The 15,800-nt window shown below is 61.6% G+C and overlaps 1 protein-coding gene across 5 annotated transcripts in view; it reads right to left on the minus strand.

The window, feature by feature from the left end:
• Window positions 1–4,850: 4,850 nt before the first annotated feature.
• GALNT9 (polypeptide N-acetylgalactosaminyltransferase 9) overlaps window positions 4,851–15,800 on the minus strand; it is a 121,366-nt gene continuing 110,416 nt past the window's right edge. For 3 of the 5 annotated variants that reach the window (XM_067015956.1, XM_059040063.2, XM_067015957.1), the window contains 5 exons: window positions 14,721–14,906; window positions 12,567–12,704; window positions 10,564–10,659; window positions 6,699–6,866; window positions 4,851–5,742 (listed from right to left, as the gene is read on the minus strand). In XM_067015956.1, coding sequence (XP_066872057.1) covers window positions 5,596–5,742; window positions 6,699–6,866; window positions 10,564–10,659; window positions 12,567–12,704; window positions 14,721–14,906 — 735 coding nt within the window. In that variant the 3' untranslated portion in view covers window positions 4,851–5,595. Of the gene's footprint in view, window positions 6,376–6,698; window positions 6,867–9,600; window positions 10,339–10,563; window positions 10,660–12,566; window positions 12,705–14,720; window positions 14,907–15,800 lie in introns of those variants that run through there. The other 2 variants (XM_067015955.1, XM_067015958.1) reach the window with 2 other exon arrangements.

Here is a 15,800-nt window from a genome sequence, read left to right on the forward strand (position 1 = left end):
TTTGTCCTTTGTAAGTTACAAAAGCGGCATGAGCCTAACTCGGAACTCAAGTGAAAGAGCGGCATGTGGGGAGACGCGGAAGCCCGCTGGGTCTCCAGTCCTGGGTCTCCAGTCCCGTAACCCACCCTCCCCTCTGCTGCCACTTCGCCCACACAGACCCTCATGCTGTCCGCGCCGGGGGAGAGGCCAGGGACACCTGCCCAAAGCCTCCCTCCACCTGCCCACGTAGACGTTTTGTTTGTGGCACTGGGGACGCTGTCGTTTCCTAGGTCGTTTTTACAAACCGCTTAAAAAAAAATCTTCAGACACAGAATGAATACCTTTTTAGCATAAGTATGCCCCGTTTGATATTTGAGATGCACTAAATTTTAAAAGTTGAAATGAAATCCAGAAAACATAAAGCTAACCACTGTAAAATGCATGATTCAGGGACTTCCCTGGTGGCACAGTGGTTAAGAATCTGCCTGCCAACGTAGGGGACACGGGTTCTAGCCCTGGTCTGGGAGGATCCCACATGCCGCAGAGCAACTAAGCCCGTGCGCCACAACTACTGAGCCTGCGCTCTAGAGCCCGCGAGCCACGACTACTGAGCCTGTGCTCTAGAGCCCATGAGCCACAACTACTGAAGCCCGCGCGCCTAGAGCCCATGCTCCACAACAAGAGAAGCCACCACAATGGGAAGCCCATGCACCGCAACAAAGATCAGCCCCCGTTCGCCGCAACTAGAGAAAGCCCGCGCACAGCAACGAAGACCTGATGCAGCCAAAAGTAAATAAATAATTTAAAATATATTTTAAAAAATAGTCCCCGGGACCCCAATCCCAGACAGGACCATGGTTGCCGGCTTGGTGCATATCTGCTCTCTCCCCAGCATCCCTTCAATGAAAAACCCCAGCATCACATCACGGGCCTCGTGTGCCCCGGCCATCCCGCTGCCTCTGAAACATGACGACACAGTGTGTGCACGTCGCATCCTCGCTGACTGGCCGCCCCGCACGTCCCGAGTTGTGATGTATTGAACTGTCATCGAATGTCTGTCATTGAAGTATTGATTCCCCCTTACTTTTGTTTTGCGGTACGCGGGCCTCTCACGGTTGTGGCCTCTCCCGTGGCGGAGCACAGGCTCCGGACATGCAGGCTCGGCGGCCACAGCTCACGGGCCCAGCCGCTCCGCGGCACGCGGGATCCTCCCGGCCCGGGGCACGAACCCGTGTCCCCTGCATCGGCAGGCGGACTCTCAACCACTGCGCCACCAGGGAAGCCCCGCCCCCCTTTCGTTTTTGACCCGTGGGGAATCCGTTTGAATTTGTTTGAATTTCTGAGGGGCCGTTACTAATTTCTAGTATTACCAGACACAACAGATCCCTGGGGAGTGGATTAAAGAGGAAACGTGTGACCAGGTGTTCTCCCGGGAGAACGTGGCAGTGTCTGCGCTGTGACACTTTCTGTGTGTCCCCCCCCCCGCATCCTCGCCACCCCAGTCGCTGCAGAGGCCGCCGCTGAACCAGTCTCAGTCGGGGAGCAGAGGCGAGGGATGGTCCCGAGAGGCAGGGCCTCTCCTCGGTGCCCACCTCCACATGGTGGAGGCAGACGGGTGAGCGTTTGCCCGGAAATCTGAATCTCTTGCCAGAAGAAGGGGCTCCTGCCCCTGCTCCCCGCCCTGTGGACCGTTCTCTGCCTGGTCTCTCTTGGGCAAAGCACTTCTGTGCCGCTCCCCTCCCCGCATAATGGAATCTGGAAGCCCATCGCAAGCTGTGTGATCGGGGCCTCCCAGCGAGCCTCCGCGAGCAGGCTGCAGCCCTGACAAGAGTCTCTTGGAGAGGAGGGTCTGTCTTCACATGGCTTCTCCCTGTGTGTCTGCGTCCCTCCTTATAAGGGCCCCTTATATGGGATTCAGGGCCCACGCTACTCAATGTAACCTCATCTTAACTGCTTTACACCTGCAAAGGCCTCATTTCCAAACAAAGTCACCTTCTGACGTCCAAGTGGAGGTGAATCTTTGGGAGACTCTGTTTAACCCACGGCAGTGCAAACCCTGACCCAGCTGGCATTTACTAGGTGGTAACCAGCATCCAGCTCAAGGGATCGGTGCTAGGGGGAGGTGACCCAGAGAGGGTCACGCTGGGTGACCAGAGGCTGGGGCCTGGCCTCTCTCCATCCTGCTGCCTGGCTGGGGCAGCCTCTCCTTGCCTGGACTGGTCAGCTTTAGCCCCTTAAGAAATCTGGTTGAAGGCCAGTTCCACTGACTTCTCAGGCTTTGGACATCAAAAAACTGTCCTCAGGCTATGGCTTGATTAGAATTCCATCTGGCTCTTGGGCACCTCTGCAGAGGTGACGAGTGAGCTCGGGGCCCCGCAGGTGAGGGCGGCGTGCGGCTGGGGTTTGATTCGCCCAGGGGACAGCAGCTCTGGTGGCGGGAGCTGGGCAGCCTCCCTGGAAGGTGCCCTGACTTCACCAGGAGGGCGTGACAGGCTGCTGGAGCTGCCGCTGTTCTGCTCTGGGCTCGTTGGTCGATAGGCAGGTAAGGTCTGCAGGGAATATACCTAAGGGTGCCCCAGGGCCGTGAATTCGGGTGAAGGCCGCTCAGGTCCGATAGATGGCTGCCTCCCGCTAGGAGACCGTGGGCGGCGCTGGGCCGTCATGGGCCGAGTGATTTAGTCTCACCGCTGCCTGTGGACCCAGCTCAGCACCGCCTGCCTGGTCTATGCCTTTGTCCTCACGTGTCCTGGTGCCAGGCAGGACCCTGACAGAACGAGCAGGGTTTCAAAACACGGGAACTCACCACCTGCCAAGGGGATGACAGGTTTGTCAAGACATTGAGGAGCAATATTCCACGTGTCAGGCTTTCATGGGATCCTGTGTGGGCTACACACCGGCCGACTTTGATGGGAGTTTATCAATTTGCCTAATGAATTGTAACACAGGTGAGGTTTAGAAGTTCGAGCCTGTGATATTTTCTATTTTAAACCACAGGCATGCTAATGGCCGCTACGTGTCGTAATTTCACTTAAGAAACTTCTGGATTCCTGCAGACCAGTCCTTGGCTAGAGACTGGCTTTTAAGGCTCCACTCATTGCCAGTTTCTTTGCCTCCATCATCGTCTTAGATTTGGGGGAAAATCTGGAATAGAGAGAGGGTTTGGGGGACTTGGGTTAGAGCTGGTAGAATTCTCTGCCGAGAATGGAGAAATTGGGACACTTCAGATCTCTCCCAGCAGCAGGAAGCAAGGAATTGGAGGAATGGGGTCAGGATCCCCAAGGAAGGAGAAGCGGTGCAGGGTGCCCGGTGGGCAGGGCACTGGGGGAGGGGCACACGCCACTGGGCTTGGGGTGGAGGACAGTGAAGTGTGGGTTCATTACTTCACCCCAGGGCAAGGGGGCCGTGGATGCATCACCAACATGGCCCCTCAGCCTCCGAGGGAGGGCCAGAGCCCTCACTCTCCCCAGAGACCCAGAGTTCACTTCTGTAACTGAGCAGGACCCTGTGGGGCCTTCTTGGGACAGACCCCCTGCCCCCACCATGTCCTCTGCCTGCCTCTTGTCTGCAGAAAAACTTTAGCCTCCTCGGCCTTCCCCAAGTTTCAAAGAATAAATTTAATCAGAGAAATGAGAAAATGCAAAAAGAAAGGAAAACAGTCAAGCAAGACTATAATAGTTTAGCCATTAAACAAAGTCAAGGACCTTTAGTTCCTCCTCAAGGGCTGTAGATGCTATGCTGAGGCGTATCCTTGAGCTGTTTTGTAGATACTGAGACCCGCACCAGGTGGAGGAAGTTAACTCTATGCTGACCACAAGCACGTAGACCTCAGACCGGCTGGAACCAGAAAGGTGATGATGTTGACTCCCGATTACCTCACCACCAACCAATCAGAAGAATGTCCACGAGGTGATCGTGTACCTGGAAAGCTCCCTCCCTCACCCTGTCTTTTCCTTTCCCTGAAAGCCCTCAGGGAGTGCAGGTCTTTCGAGCACTAACTACCCGGACTCCTTGCTTGCTCCCTGCAATAAACGCTGCCCTTCCCTTCACTACAAACTCGCGTCGGTAGATCACCTTTACTGTGTGCAAGCGACCGGACCCAAGTTTGCTTCAGTAACTCTTCTTCTGCTTCTTTCATATCTTCCAGGAAAATTTTCTTCTCTTCTTTGGGGAAAATTCCCCCCCGAGATATAAGATCCCTGGCACTACCAGAAGTGACTTTTCCTCTCTCAGAAAGAGGCACTGTGGGATTAATGACTGAGAGGCAGGGAGCAAGAGGGGGGAAGCCCGGGAGGTGTGGGGGATGGACTGGCTCCCCGTCTTCTGGAAGGATGGGCTGCCTGGCCACAGCAAGTGAGAACAGGTAGGATCTTCGAGCCCCCCAGCTTGAAGCCCTGATGTCTGGAAACCCTGCCAGCCTGCTTTCCAGGTTACTCTATACGAACGGGGAGAAACTTGGAAGTTACTGATGGTGTCCACAATGTCTGTCCCTGGGAGGCCACCAAAGGGGCCAGGAGACCCTGTGCATGGCGGGGGGAGCTAGGTGGGTTGGCTTTCAGGAGGTTGGCATCTCCTGTTCATGTCCACGGCTGGGTGAGCCAAGCCCTGGGGCCCCTCACCGTTGCACAGCTGAGGCCTTCCGCCATCAGGCAGGAAGCAGGAGGAAGCAGCTAGGATTGGGAAGAAGCTAGCTTGGCACTGGACCTGATGGGGGAAAGGGACAGGCAGAAGGTTTTGTCCTGCGATTTTAAGTGCAACCATGAGAGGACATCCTGGAGGCCCTGGGACAGCCCTGGTGGGGGGTGTGCTGCTCCTCAGCTCCTGCCCCGGCGTGTGAAAGCTGCTGTGGACAGTACATAAACCGAGGGGTGTGCCCGTGTGCCAATAAAACTTTATTTATAAAAATAGGCGAGGGGCCGCGGGTCATCGTTTGCTGACCCCTGCCTTAGAGCAACACAAGAGGTGCCTGGTGCCGGGTGAGCCGCTAGAACAGGGTTCCTCCCCGGACGGCCGACCAGCTCTGGCTCCTGTGGACGAGACGTCAGGTCTGTATGGTTTAATCACCCTCTACTGGACCGAAGCAGTCACATCAGTCTCCTCGCACAAGTGCTGCCGGGGGGCTGTCTTTGAGGCCATTGCAGCTGCTGTCCCCATCCCCCCTCACCAGCCAGGGAGAGCCTTGCTCCGCTCGGTTTAGATGGAGGTGGTCACCGGGGCAGCCCCGCCAAGGGGCGGAGAGGTCAGGAGCTCGGAGTTCACAGGGGGCTATTGCTGCCTGGGGGATGGACGGGAGCTTCAGCGCATGCAAGGAGGTGGCCGCTGGCGGCTCGCAGGAATACCGTAGAAAAGGCACGTGATTCAGATCTGGAGTTGGCGGTCAGCTGATGCGCGCAGGCACAGCCGCCAGCTGCGGGGGGTCCGCGCTCCTGGAGGGGGGGAGGTCCCCATGTCCCCATGACCCGCCGGCAGCTGAGGACAGGTTCCCTCCCCCGCCCGAGGTGGAGCGGGCACGGCCAGGGCCCTTTGGGTTCCAGTGGTGGGCTGAGTGGGAGGGGCCCCACGCCTGCCCCAGGTCCTTGGGGTCTGCGCTGGGGCGGGGGCATAGGGTGAGCCTGGGGGTCAGTGCCTCCCTGGCTTGATCCAGTTTCTGATGGTCCACTTCTGCCCCGAGCACCTCTGCACCACCAGCCGGAGCCCGAAGTTGGCGTCCTTGGACATCTCTACCTCCAGGCACCGGCCCGTGTCTCTGCTCACGATGGGACCGCCCTGCGTGGGAGGGAGACCCAGTCAGGCCGGGGGTCCCATCGTAAGAGCTTCCAAGGAGTGGGGGTGATACCAAGGCCAAGCGGGTCACTGCACGGCCACCTGAGACTCGGGGTCCTGACTCTCCCAGTCCCCTTATCCCCCATCCCTCGGTCCCTCCTGACCCTCTGTTCCCCCATCTCTGTCCCCACTGACCCTCTATCCTGCCACCCCCACCCCCATCAGCCATCTCCCTTCTCCTGGAGTCCCAGGAGTGATCCAGACAATGGACTCCAGGGCCCCTGAGACAGGCATTTCCCCCAGAATGCCTCCCTGACCCCTGGCACGTCTGATTTGCCCATCGGTCACCTCTGCAGGCCCTCTGGTCCCCCAAACATCAAGGGCCCTGGCCCAAACCCAAGGACCCCCAAGCTCGTGTCCTGTATGTTCTCCATCCTTCTCCAGACAGGTCCTTCCCATGCACGCTGGCCTCAGCGTGCTGGCCCCCAACACGGCCTCCTGGGGACCGCTGAGCTCGTTGGCTCCGCCTGCGACAGCGACAGCTCGTCCCTGCAGCCTCTCCTGGGAGCCCCCAGACAGGACCGGAGCCCTGGGAGCCCCCAGACAGGACCGTGCACACATCTGTCCCAGGGTCTCCTGCGTGGGAGGAGGTGGGTCGATTTCAACAAATCTCTGGGGAGTCCAGTGTGGCCCCACTTGGCCAGCAGCTGGGGCGGGGCTTCCGGGGCAGTCAGACCCCAGCCCTTCTGCCTAAAGCCCCTCCCCAGGAGGCCAAAGAGGCAGCCACGGGGCTGCGAACAGCCCGGCCCTTCCCTGGCTGTGGCTGCAGGCAGGGCCCCTAACGTCCGTGAGGGGTCGCGTGGGAGCAGCTGGTCCAGCCCCCGAGCCCTGCAGCCCCCGCTGCCCTCGGCTTCCCCACGGGCTGCTCCGGCGGCCTGGGGTCCCAGCAGCCCGCTGACCTGGGTGAAGTCCCACAGCCGCTGCGCTGGCCGGGCCACGTCCTCGCACTTCCTCAGGGCGGGCGTGCGGCCCCTGCCGTCATCCACCAGGCACTTGGAGTCGGGCAGGAAGGCGGTGGAGCCCAGGGGGCCCAGCTGCAGCACGCCCTGGGCGCTGTACCGCACCAGCTGCGGAGAGGCGGGCGCGGAGCGGGCGCGTGGGCGGGGCTCGCCTCCCACGGCGCCCAGGGCCCTGGCGGGAGCAGGTGGCGCATCGCGGGCGGGGCCGGCCTGGCCGGGGAGGGGCCCGCCCGAGGAGCCCCCTGGGCCCCGGGGCAACGGGGAGGCCGTGGGCGGGGAGCCCACGGGGGATGCCGTCCGGTGGCCTCAGCCCCCTTTCCTCCACAAACCCACCACCCCGCGGGATGCCCTCGGACTCCTTCCCCGGAGCTCGGCTCGGACCCCTCCCAACATGGCGCCCGGAGCCTCGGCCTCAGACGACGAGGACTTCCCACGTGCCCCGGGCCGCCCCAAGTTCACGGTTCCAGGTCATGTCATTTGCCAAACACCAGCTAAGTAACACCTGTGCGCTCACGAGGAGGCCACTGCTCTAGATTCCTCCGCCCCCCGGCTGTGTGGCTTTGGGCAAGTCACGTCACCTCTCTGTGCCTCGGTTTCCGCATCTGTGAGCGGGAGATGACAGTGCCTGCCTGGCAGGGCCACCGTGAGGAACCCACGGGCGTGTGGAGCGCAGGCTGAGCACAGCAGGTGCCGGTGTCGGTCAAGTGCTTCTCTCCTCTTTCTCGTGTTTTCTCTCCCATAAGAGTGGGTGCGCGCGCGCACACACACACACACTCTGCTGTGTTTTCCAGTACAATCTGACGGCACAGCACCTCCCCTGCATGTTCGCGCGGCCCTGCGGCTCTGCCACCCCCCGCTTAGCCGTGGGGCCCACGTTCTCTCCCGCGTCCTCCTGGGGGCGGCGTGTGAACATCGCAGAAGTGGCGCCGCCCGACTCGGGGGCTGGGCGTAAACGCGCGTGACACCTCCCACGTCTCCTGGGACGACCGTCCTCAGCATCACCGCTCCAAGGTGAGGAGGCCCGAGCAGCGGGGGCAGGCCGTGTGGGGAGGGGCCGAGGCCGGCGCGGCCAGCCCACGGCGGCTCAGAGGTGGCCTCACCAGCCTGCCGGGTGGCCTGGGCAGTGCCGTGCGGACGGTGGGTCCTGCTGCAGATCTGTGAGCAAAATTAAAGACTGTGGTCCTTGCGGGCCATTCTGCCTGGGGACAGGTGGTCACAGATATGCTCGTGTCCCTTCTCTGTAAACTTCCTGAAGCCACGGGGGTTTGAGTACGGGACCCGAAGCCGCCGAAATGTCCAGCACAAGCTCCAAGCCGGAGCCCCTGCCACCTGTCGCTTCAGCCTCGCAGGTAAGAACCTGGCGGAGCTCGGAAGCAGGAGCCTCAGTGTCGGGGAGCCAGCACGGCCCGTGCTCAGGGAGGTCTGTCTCAGACGCCGCGCGGGGCAGCGAGCTGGGCTGAGAAGGGCTTCGGTGACCATAGGTGTCGCCGCTGGCTTGTGGGGAAGCTGCGTACTTTTAGAGGTGCGTCCTGAAATACTCCGAGGTGAAAGGACCTGATGCCTGCAACTTGCTTTAAAATGACTCAGAAAAAGATAAATGATGCAAATACGGCCCGAGCTGAACACCACTGCATGTGGATCAGGGGTGGAAAACCGTGTCTGTGAAGGGCGGGGAACAAGCATGTGTGCTTCACGGATACCGCTGCACGTTTTTCCCCTTCTTTTCCCTCCCTAAACCTTTTACGAGGTAAAAACTTTCCTTTGGCTGATGCTGTGGACCCTATGAGTGTGAGGTTGGTCATCTGAAGACTTTTTCACTTTTCTGGAAGTTTGAAAACGGTCACAATAAAACCTGACAGGTTAAAGGAAGGGCCTCGACCCCCAGGCTATGTCGGGTCCAGCCCAGGAGGGGTCCCACGCGCACACGGATGTGGGCGCGCCTGCCCTGTGTCCCTCTCACTCACACCGGTCAGGCCAGCGCAGTGGGCAGGGGACAGAGGGCTGGGCCCCATCGTGAGGGGTCCGCGCACTGGTCTGTGTCAGCTCCCTGAAGACTGTTTCCTAACCGTCTGTACGTGTGCAGATTTTGGTCCGAGACTGGCTTTCTTTCTGTCGTAGGCTGAACTGTTTCCCCCCAAAAGTCATGTTGAAGGCCTGACCGCTTGGCACCTGTGAATGTGACCTCATCTGGAAGTAGGATCATTGCAGAAGCGCTCAAGGTAAGACGAGGTCATACGGGTTAGGGCAGCCCTAACTCAACATGACTGGTATCCTGATAAGGAGAGAACACAGACACACAAGGAGAAGGCGGGGTGAAGACTCAGCCCCAGGCCCGCACAGGCCACGCGATAACGGAGGCAGAGCCTGGAGGGATGCGGCCGCCAGACAAGAGCGGTGGGACCACCGGGGCCGGAAGGGCGGCCCTACAGCCTCAGGAGGGAGCCCAGCGCTGCCCAGGCCGTGATTTCAGATTTCTGGTCTCCAGAGCTGAGAGAATAAACACCTGTCATTTCAACCGGTTCCCGGCTGGCCCCAGGACACTAACGCAGCCGGGGATCGGGGTTTGGGGATGTGGCTTGTCCCCGTGAACACTTCCGCAGCCTCCACTGAGACCAAACCGACTGAGGTCATTTGCAAAGGAGACACCACCGTGGGCGTCTCCAGCCTCGTGGGCACATGGGTCCATCCGACCTCTCCGTGGGGCACGGCCCCGTGGGCTGGCCTCCCCGTCCACCTGCGTCCACGTCCACGCCAGTTCCAGCAGCGAGGCCACTTCTGCCGGCTGCCCCAGGGTCCGCTCGTGGGGGCGAACTCCCCCACGGGGACCCCCGCGGGGTCCTTGGAACACCCGCACTTCACTCGGCCACGCGATTCGCTGCCCCAGACACCTCCGAGGCTGACCCCGCACTGCCTCTCTCCCCAGCAGGGCTCGCTGGGAAATGACCACCGTCCACCCAGCCACCTGGAGTCGCAGAGGAGCAGGGCGTGTCCGGCGACGCCCCACAGACGTGGCCTCTCACCTCGGGTCTGTGCCGCCAGAGGATTCCCCTCCCGCAGCTGAGGGCCCGGCAAGCTGGACTTCTCCCGGGAGGCCACGTTTGCACCTTGATGGGTGATTCTGCTTCGCTCTCTTAAGGCAGGGCCGTGAGCCAGCGGGGGCCCCGTGAAGAGGCTGCAGGGGCGCCAGGGGAGCACGGTCTCCTCCGTCGTCACAGGCTTGGCACCTCGCGCCCGCGATGGACCCCCGCGCAGCCGTGTGCATGTGTCAGCACCCGTGGGTGCTCCGGAGCGAGCGGGAGCAGATTCAGAGAGCTTCAAGGGGGCCGAGTGTCATTTCGGGGCTTAATTTAAATAGCACCCGCTGAGAAGAAGCATCGTCAGTGCAAAGCAGGAGGCGGATTCACATGGGATGAGAAACACCAGGCTCCGCGTCGGGGCCCAGCACGCCAGCGCCACTAGCAGCTCTTGGTAGGCATCCAGCTGATAAGAACTGGTGGTTAATGTGATACTTCCTGGGTTACGTCTACACTGTGGCTACCATTTAAATCCCGCATTTTCCACTTCAGTCCACACAGCAGCCCTGAGAAATAGGTACCATGATCATCCCATCGATGGACAGGGAAACTGAGGCACAGGTGTCAGGTGATTCGCCCAAAGCAAAGCTGTTGCTCTTGATCTACGCAGGGCCTGCGCTCACAGCCGGCGCGGCATCAGGATGCCCGGGCAGGCCTGCCTCCGCCCCCCGGGAGCCACCTCCACCTGTGTTCGGGGCTGTGTCCCTCAGGAACATCAGCGCCACCCTTACCTGGGAGGACATCCCGTGGCAGGGGTACAGGATGGCCCGGTCATCGTCTTCTGCCCCCTGGTCCAAGCAGTAGCCGCTGGCTTTGCTGTTTCTCACCTACGACCAGAAATCAAAGGAGAGGCCCCGTCACAAGGGTCCTGAAGGCAGAGGCAGGCTAGAGGGAGCTTTACCGACCTGTCCCCTGCCCAGGGCCTGCGGTCTCAGGAAGGGCTGGCCCTCCTGCGATAAGAGGAGGGGGAGGGGGAGAAGGGGAGGGGGGAGGGAGAGGAGGGGAACGGGGGAGGGGGGGAGGAGGGGGAGAGGACAGTGCTCTGGCCGGTGGGCTGGCTGCGGAGGGACTGGCGGGGCTCCTCGGAAGGGATGACCATGCCTGGCTCTGGGGGAGACGTGGACAGATGTGCCTCCCGTGCGTGCGCGTGCGTGCGCGTGCGCATAGACCCGGCCACCCTCCCCAGGTGAAGCTCGCCACAGAAGCGGCAGCCTTGGAAACCAGCGAGGAGGGCCCGGCTGGCTCCCGGGAGCAGCCTCCCCACATTCACGCCCTTTGCCGCGTGACTGCAGCTCGTCCCCTCAACGGGGGTCGGGGGGCTGCCGCCACAGCCCCCGAGTCTGGTCTGGCCTGGAGGCTTGCTCAGCCAGTAGATGCAACCGAGATGGCTGTGTGCAGCTCTGAGCCGCAGGACGCCTGCGGCTCCCGCTCTGCCTCGAACCCTGCCTCTACCCTGAGAACAAGCCAAGCTGCCCGCTGGGGGTGACACACATGTCACCTGCGCCCCAGTGCCCTGTTGACAGACAGCCACCCTCCAGGTGTGTGGGTGAGCCTGTCCCCAGAGACCCGATGTCAGACTGGCCGAGGTCATCTCAGCCTGCGCCAGGTCAGGGCTACCTGGATGACCCCTGGACTTGTGAGCAAGCGCAGAGGCTTACTGCCTGAACCCTCCGTGTTTTAGGGATGTTTGTTCGGCAGCACAAACTAACTGACACAGCGCTCCCAGCCCAAGAGGGAGCACAGGTCTGAACCTTGTCAGCTGGCAGAGTTCCTACTGTTACAGCTTCTGTGGGTGGGTGATGCATGAAATGGACTCATCGTGGTCAGGAGCAGGCAGGGCAGCCTGGGAGAGGCTGGGAGGACAGTGGCCTCCTGCCCACACCACTGATGCGTCAGTGGTGCTGTCCTGTGGGAAACCTCTGTGTCCAGAGGAGTGGGAATCTGGCTTGGGGGGTGGACCAGGGGCTCCAGGAACGGACAGGCCATCTGGGATTATCCCCCACCCCCTGGTATCACTTCTGCTTGGCCCACCTAACTTCATGCATTCCTTCGCCCCGGGGAGCCTGGGTCCCCGTGGAGGAGCTGAGGCCTGGGGTAGGGGGACGCCTGTTCCCCAGCACAGACCAGGACGGGCGGGCGGGAACGCAGTGCCCTCCCCGGCTCTAAGGAGAGGTGTGCGTGGCCGTGCACGTGGGGGCCGGTGCAGACACGTGGGTCTTCCCACAGCTGGCGCCTGTCCTGGCTGTGTGTGTGCCTGCATCCACGTGCAGGCCTCCGCGCACGTGTACTCATGTGTTCGCGTGTCATCTTGTCTCAGTAACAAGTATTTGTGCCGGGCAGGGCAGGCAGCTTGGGTGGGGTCTGCACACGCAGGTGGAGATGCACAGGTGGCTTTGTGTGTGTCTGCGAGCAACACCGTGTGTGAACGTACACTTCTGTGTCTGTGCGCACTTACACCCACACGCGCGTGCGCGTGAGGGCACGTATGAACACGTGTGTGACACTGATACGTATACACACGCGTGCGTCTCTGAATCTACTTTGTGTGCCTCGGTACGCAGGCGCGAGTGTGTGTCCCTGCGGCTCTTACGCGGTGTGTGCCACGTGCACGCGAGTGTGCCCACGCGCTCTGCTGGCTGCTGTCCGGGAACGTGTGCCCGGGGACAGGCCAGGACGCCGGGAGGCGGGGCGCGGGTGCGGGGTGCAGGCTGCAGCCATCCCTCAGAGGCGGTACCTCTCCGTACGTGAGCGTGTCGTTGTAGGTCCTCATCTCCGGGTACACGTTGTCCAGGTACCACTTGAAGCTGTGGCACTTCAGCCTCTGGCGCAGGGCCAGCCGCTCGGACACGTCCCCAAAGTCCACGCCGGGATTCTGCGAAGCCGGAAGCGAGGCGGGACGGGTGCTGCGGTGTGCAGAGCCCACACCGGCCAGGCCTCTGCCCGGGGCGCGGGAGCCCCAGGACCCGCAGGCCTCCCATCACAGGAGCGCGCCCACGCTCAGGGCTTCCTGGCCCCGAGCCTCGTCTGGGGGCGTCCTGCCCTCCCAGGCCCCTGGAAGGTCCAGGGCAGCGGGGCCGACAGGAAAGGCCTGGCATCTCCGGCCTGTCTGCAGCAGGACCAGCCGGAGAGCAGCCGGCCTGGACAGACGGCCACCGGCGGTGTGCGGGGGCCAGGCTCGTAACACCCTGCACCCTCTGAAGGAAAGACCTGCCCTCAGCCGGGTGAAGTCCCGGGAGGTGACTTCAAACATCCTGAGTATTGGTTACGGGGGCCAGGCCAGGTCATATGTGCTACAGGACGATCTACGGGGGTCGCCGTGGCGGATCGGCGTGGCCTCCGCAGGGGCTGGAGACCAAGGCCGGGCACGTGGCTGGCCTCCACGTGCACGTGAGCCCCAGTAAATTCTGGATGCTGAGGTTCGGGTGAGCTTCCCGGGCTGGTGACACGCTACACGTATTGTCACACGTTGCAGCTGGGAGAATTAAGCGCGATTTCTGTGACTCCCTGGGAGTCATACCCGTTCATTATAATAAACCGCAGCCCCCATGTTTTCTGAGCTCTGAGTCCTCGTAGCCAAACACCGAAGCTGAGGGTGGTCCTGGGGTCCCTGACACTCTGTGACAGGTTGGGGACGTGGGTGGGTTTAAGGAAGCCCCCCCCCGCCCAAGCCCAGCTCCCCGAGGCTCTGACACCAGCTACGGAAAAGCCGTGGGCCTGGTGTGAAGGGCGGCCTCTGGGCTGGACGCGGGAGCAGGTGACTGCGGGAGCCCTTCACCTACAAGGCGGCATCACGCGGACACGGGCCGGGAATCCGACTCAGTTCAGGAGGTTGCAGTGAAGATGTTTAAAATACCAGCACGTTTTGCACATGGTGAAGCTCATGTTTCTTAACTTTTTTGTTATGTATACGAAGCTCTATCTGCTGACAGCTAGAAGTCCATGCACGCGTGTGCCTGTGTGTGCATGTATCCTAATAAAAGATCGAGCTCCTTCTGCGGGGGGATGTAAAACAAAAGCTGCTTCCAGGTGAGTCTACCCCAGAGACTCGAATCCTCCCGTGCCCGGGGCAGCAGCAAGTGCGCGAGGCTGGCCCTGCAGCCAGTGGGGGCGAGCGGGACGGGCGGCCCGTCCTCGGCACCCCCCTGCACACGCACGCACACGTGTGCACACACACGTGTACGCCCAGGCGCCCTTCTCCAGGCTGCCCCCCCCCAGGCACCGGTTAGGACCCTCTGGCTCACACCCTGATCCTGCTTCCCGCCGGCCAACGCAGACCCCGCGAACAGACCCCTCCTGCCCCCGCTCCCCGCAGGGCAGGCAGATCTGGCTGCAGACACCACACGTGGGAGGAGCCGCCACCCCCACGGCAGGCGGGCCCTGAGAGCCTCGTGACAGGGTCCTGCGGAGGACCGAGTTACATTCCGGCCGCGCACCCTCGTGTGCCTCAGTTTCCCAATCGGCCGTGTGGAAGTGATGGGGTCATCATCACGGTCATCGTATCACTGTGGCCTCGTGCAGAACGGACGGGGAGAGGCTTCTGCGTGGCGAGGGGTACGCTCTGTGTCCTAGGAGGGGCTGTGGTCACCCTGGGGCGGCGCTCAGCGCAGCCGCGGCCCCGCAGCGCCACGTCTCCAGCCGCTCAGGGGCTCACACCACGGAGGGAAGGAGCTCTCGTGGCGGGAGGGAGGCGCGCCAACCAGCGTCACAGCTGCTGGAAACGGGCTCTGCTTGGTGAAGGCCCTGACGTTCCTGAGACTCATCCTGGCTGAGCTGTCCAGGAGGCCCCACCTCGCGTGGCCAGGCTATGCCTGGGATGACGCCCGAGGCTGTCCCCGGGGGCAGCCCCCGCCCCCAGCCCTCCCCCTCGCCACCCGGTCCGCCCGCTTACGCTCATGGGGATGTTCCAGGCCATGTACACGTGGGACTTGAAGCTGTCCATCCACACCTCGGCCGCCCGCAGGGCGTTGCGCTTCGCGTAGTAGTCGATGTCGTTGTTGTAGGGCTTCTTGGTGCGCTCGATGTGGGCCACGCGGGAGCAGGGCAGGACCTCCATGCTGCCGCCGCACTGCCACACCTGTGGGGACCCGGGCCTGATGGTGGGCCCGCCCCTCCCGGCAGCCACCGGGCCCAAGGGCACCCGCCTCCCTCCCCGCATCCCCTGCTCGCAGTCCCCGGGAAGGGCGTTCCAGAGGGCAAGGCTGCCTGGCCGCCTGGGCCGTTCCAGTGGAAGACGCCAAAGAGAAGCCGTGGCCGTGGGTTAAGCCCACCGAAGCCTGGAGGCCAGGCCTCCCCTTCTGGATTTCCCACAGAATTTCATTTCTCCTGCACGATCCACGATCTAAACAATGGAGGGATTATTTTCTGACATCCTGACAATTCATTATTATCCCTTTCCTACGGCCCCTGCCCCTGCTCAGTGTTCGCTCTGGGCCCAGAGCCTGGCCTGAGAGGGGTTACTTACCACCAGCAGCTGTCCTCCCCCCGCAGCTGGAAGAACCGACCTACGGCCTAATTTTTAAAGAGCAGCTTGCGGGACTTCCCTGGTGGTGCAGTGGTTAAGAATCCGGCTGCCGATGCAGGGGACACGGGTTCGAGCCCTGGTCCGGGAAGATCCCACATGCCGCGGAGCCGCTAAGCCCGTGCGCCGCATCTTCTGAGCCTGCGCTCTAGAGCCCGCGAGCCACAACTACTGAAGCCCGTGTGCCTAGAGCCCGTGCTCCGCCACAAGAGAAGCCACCGCAATGAGAAGCCCGCACACCGCAATGAAGAGTAGCCCCCGCTCGCCGCAACTAGAGAAGAGTGCCCCTGTGCAGCAACGAAGACCCAACGCAGCCAAAAATAAAATAAATAAATACATTTATTTTTTTTAAAAAAAGAGCAGCTTGCTATGTAAACAGTGCTTCAAGCACCCCAGACACAGTCTCGGTCTAAAGGAAAAGTTTAAACAAACGGCTGTTCCCTCTGCACA

This window comes from Kogia breviceps, chromosome 15, assembly GCF_026419965.1.
Source record: "Kogia breviceps isolate mKogBre1 chromosome 15, mKogBre1 haplotype 1, whole genome shotgun sequence".
Classification (NCBI taxonomy): Eukaryota; Metazoa; Chordata; class Mammalia; order Artiodactyla; family Physeteridae; genus Kogia; species Kogia breviceps.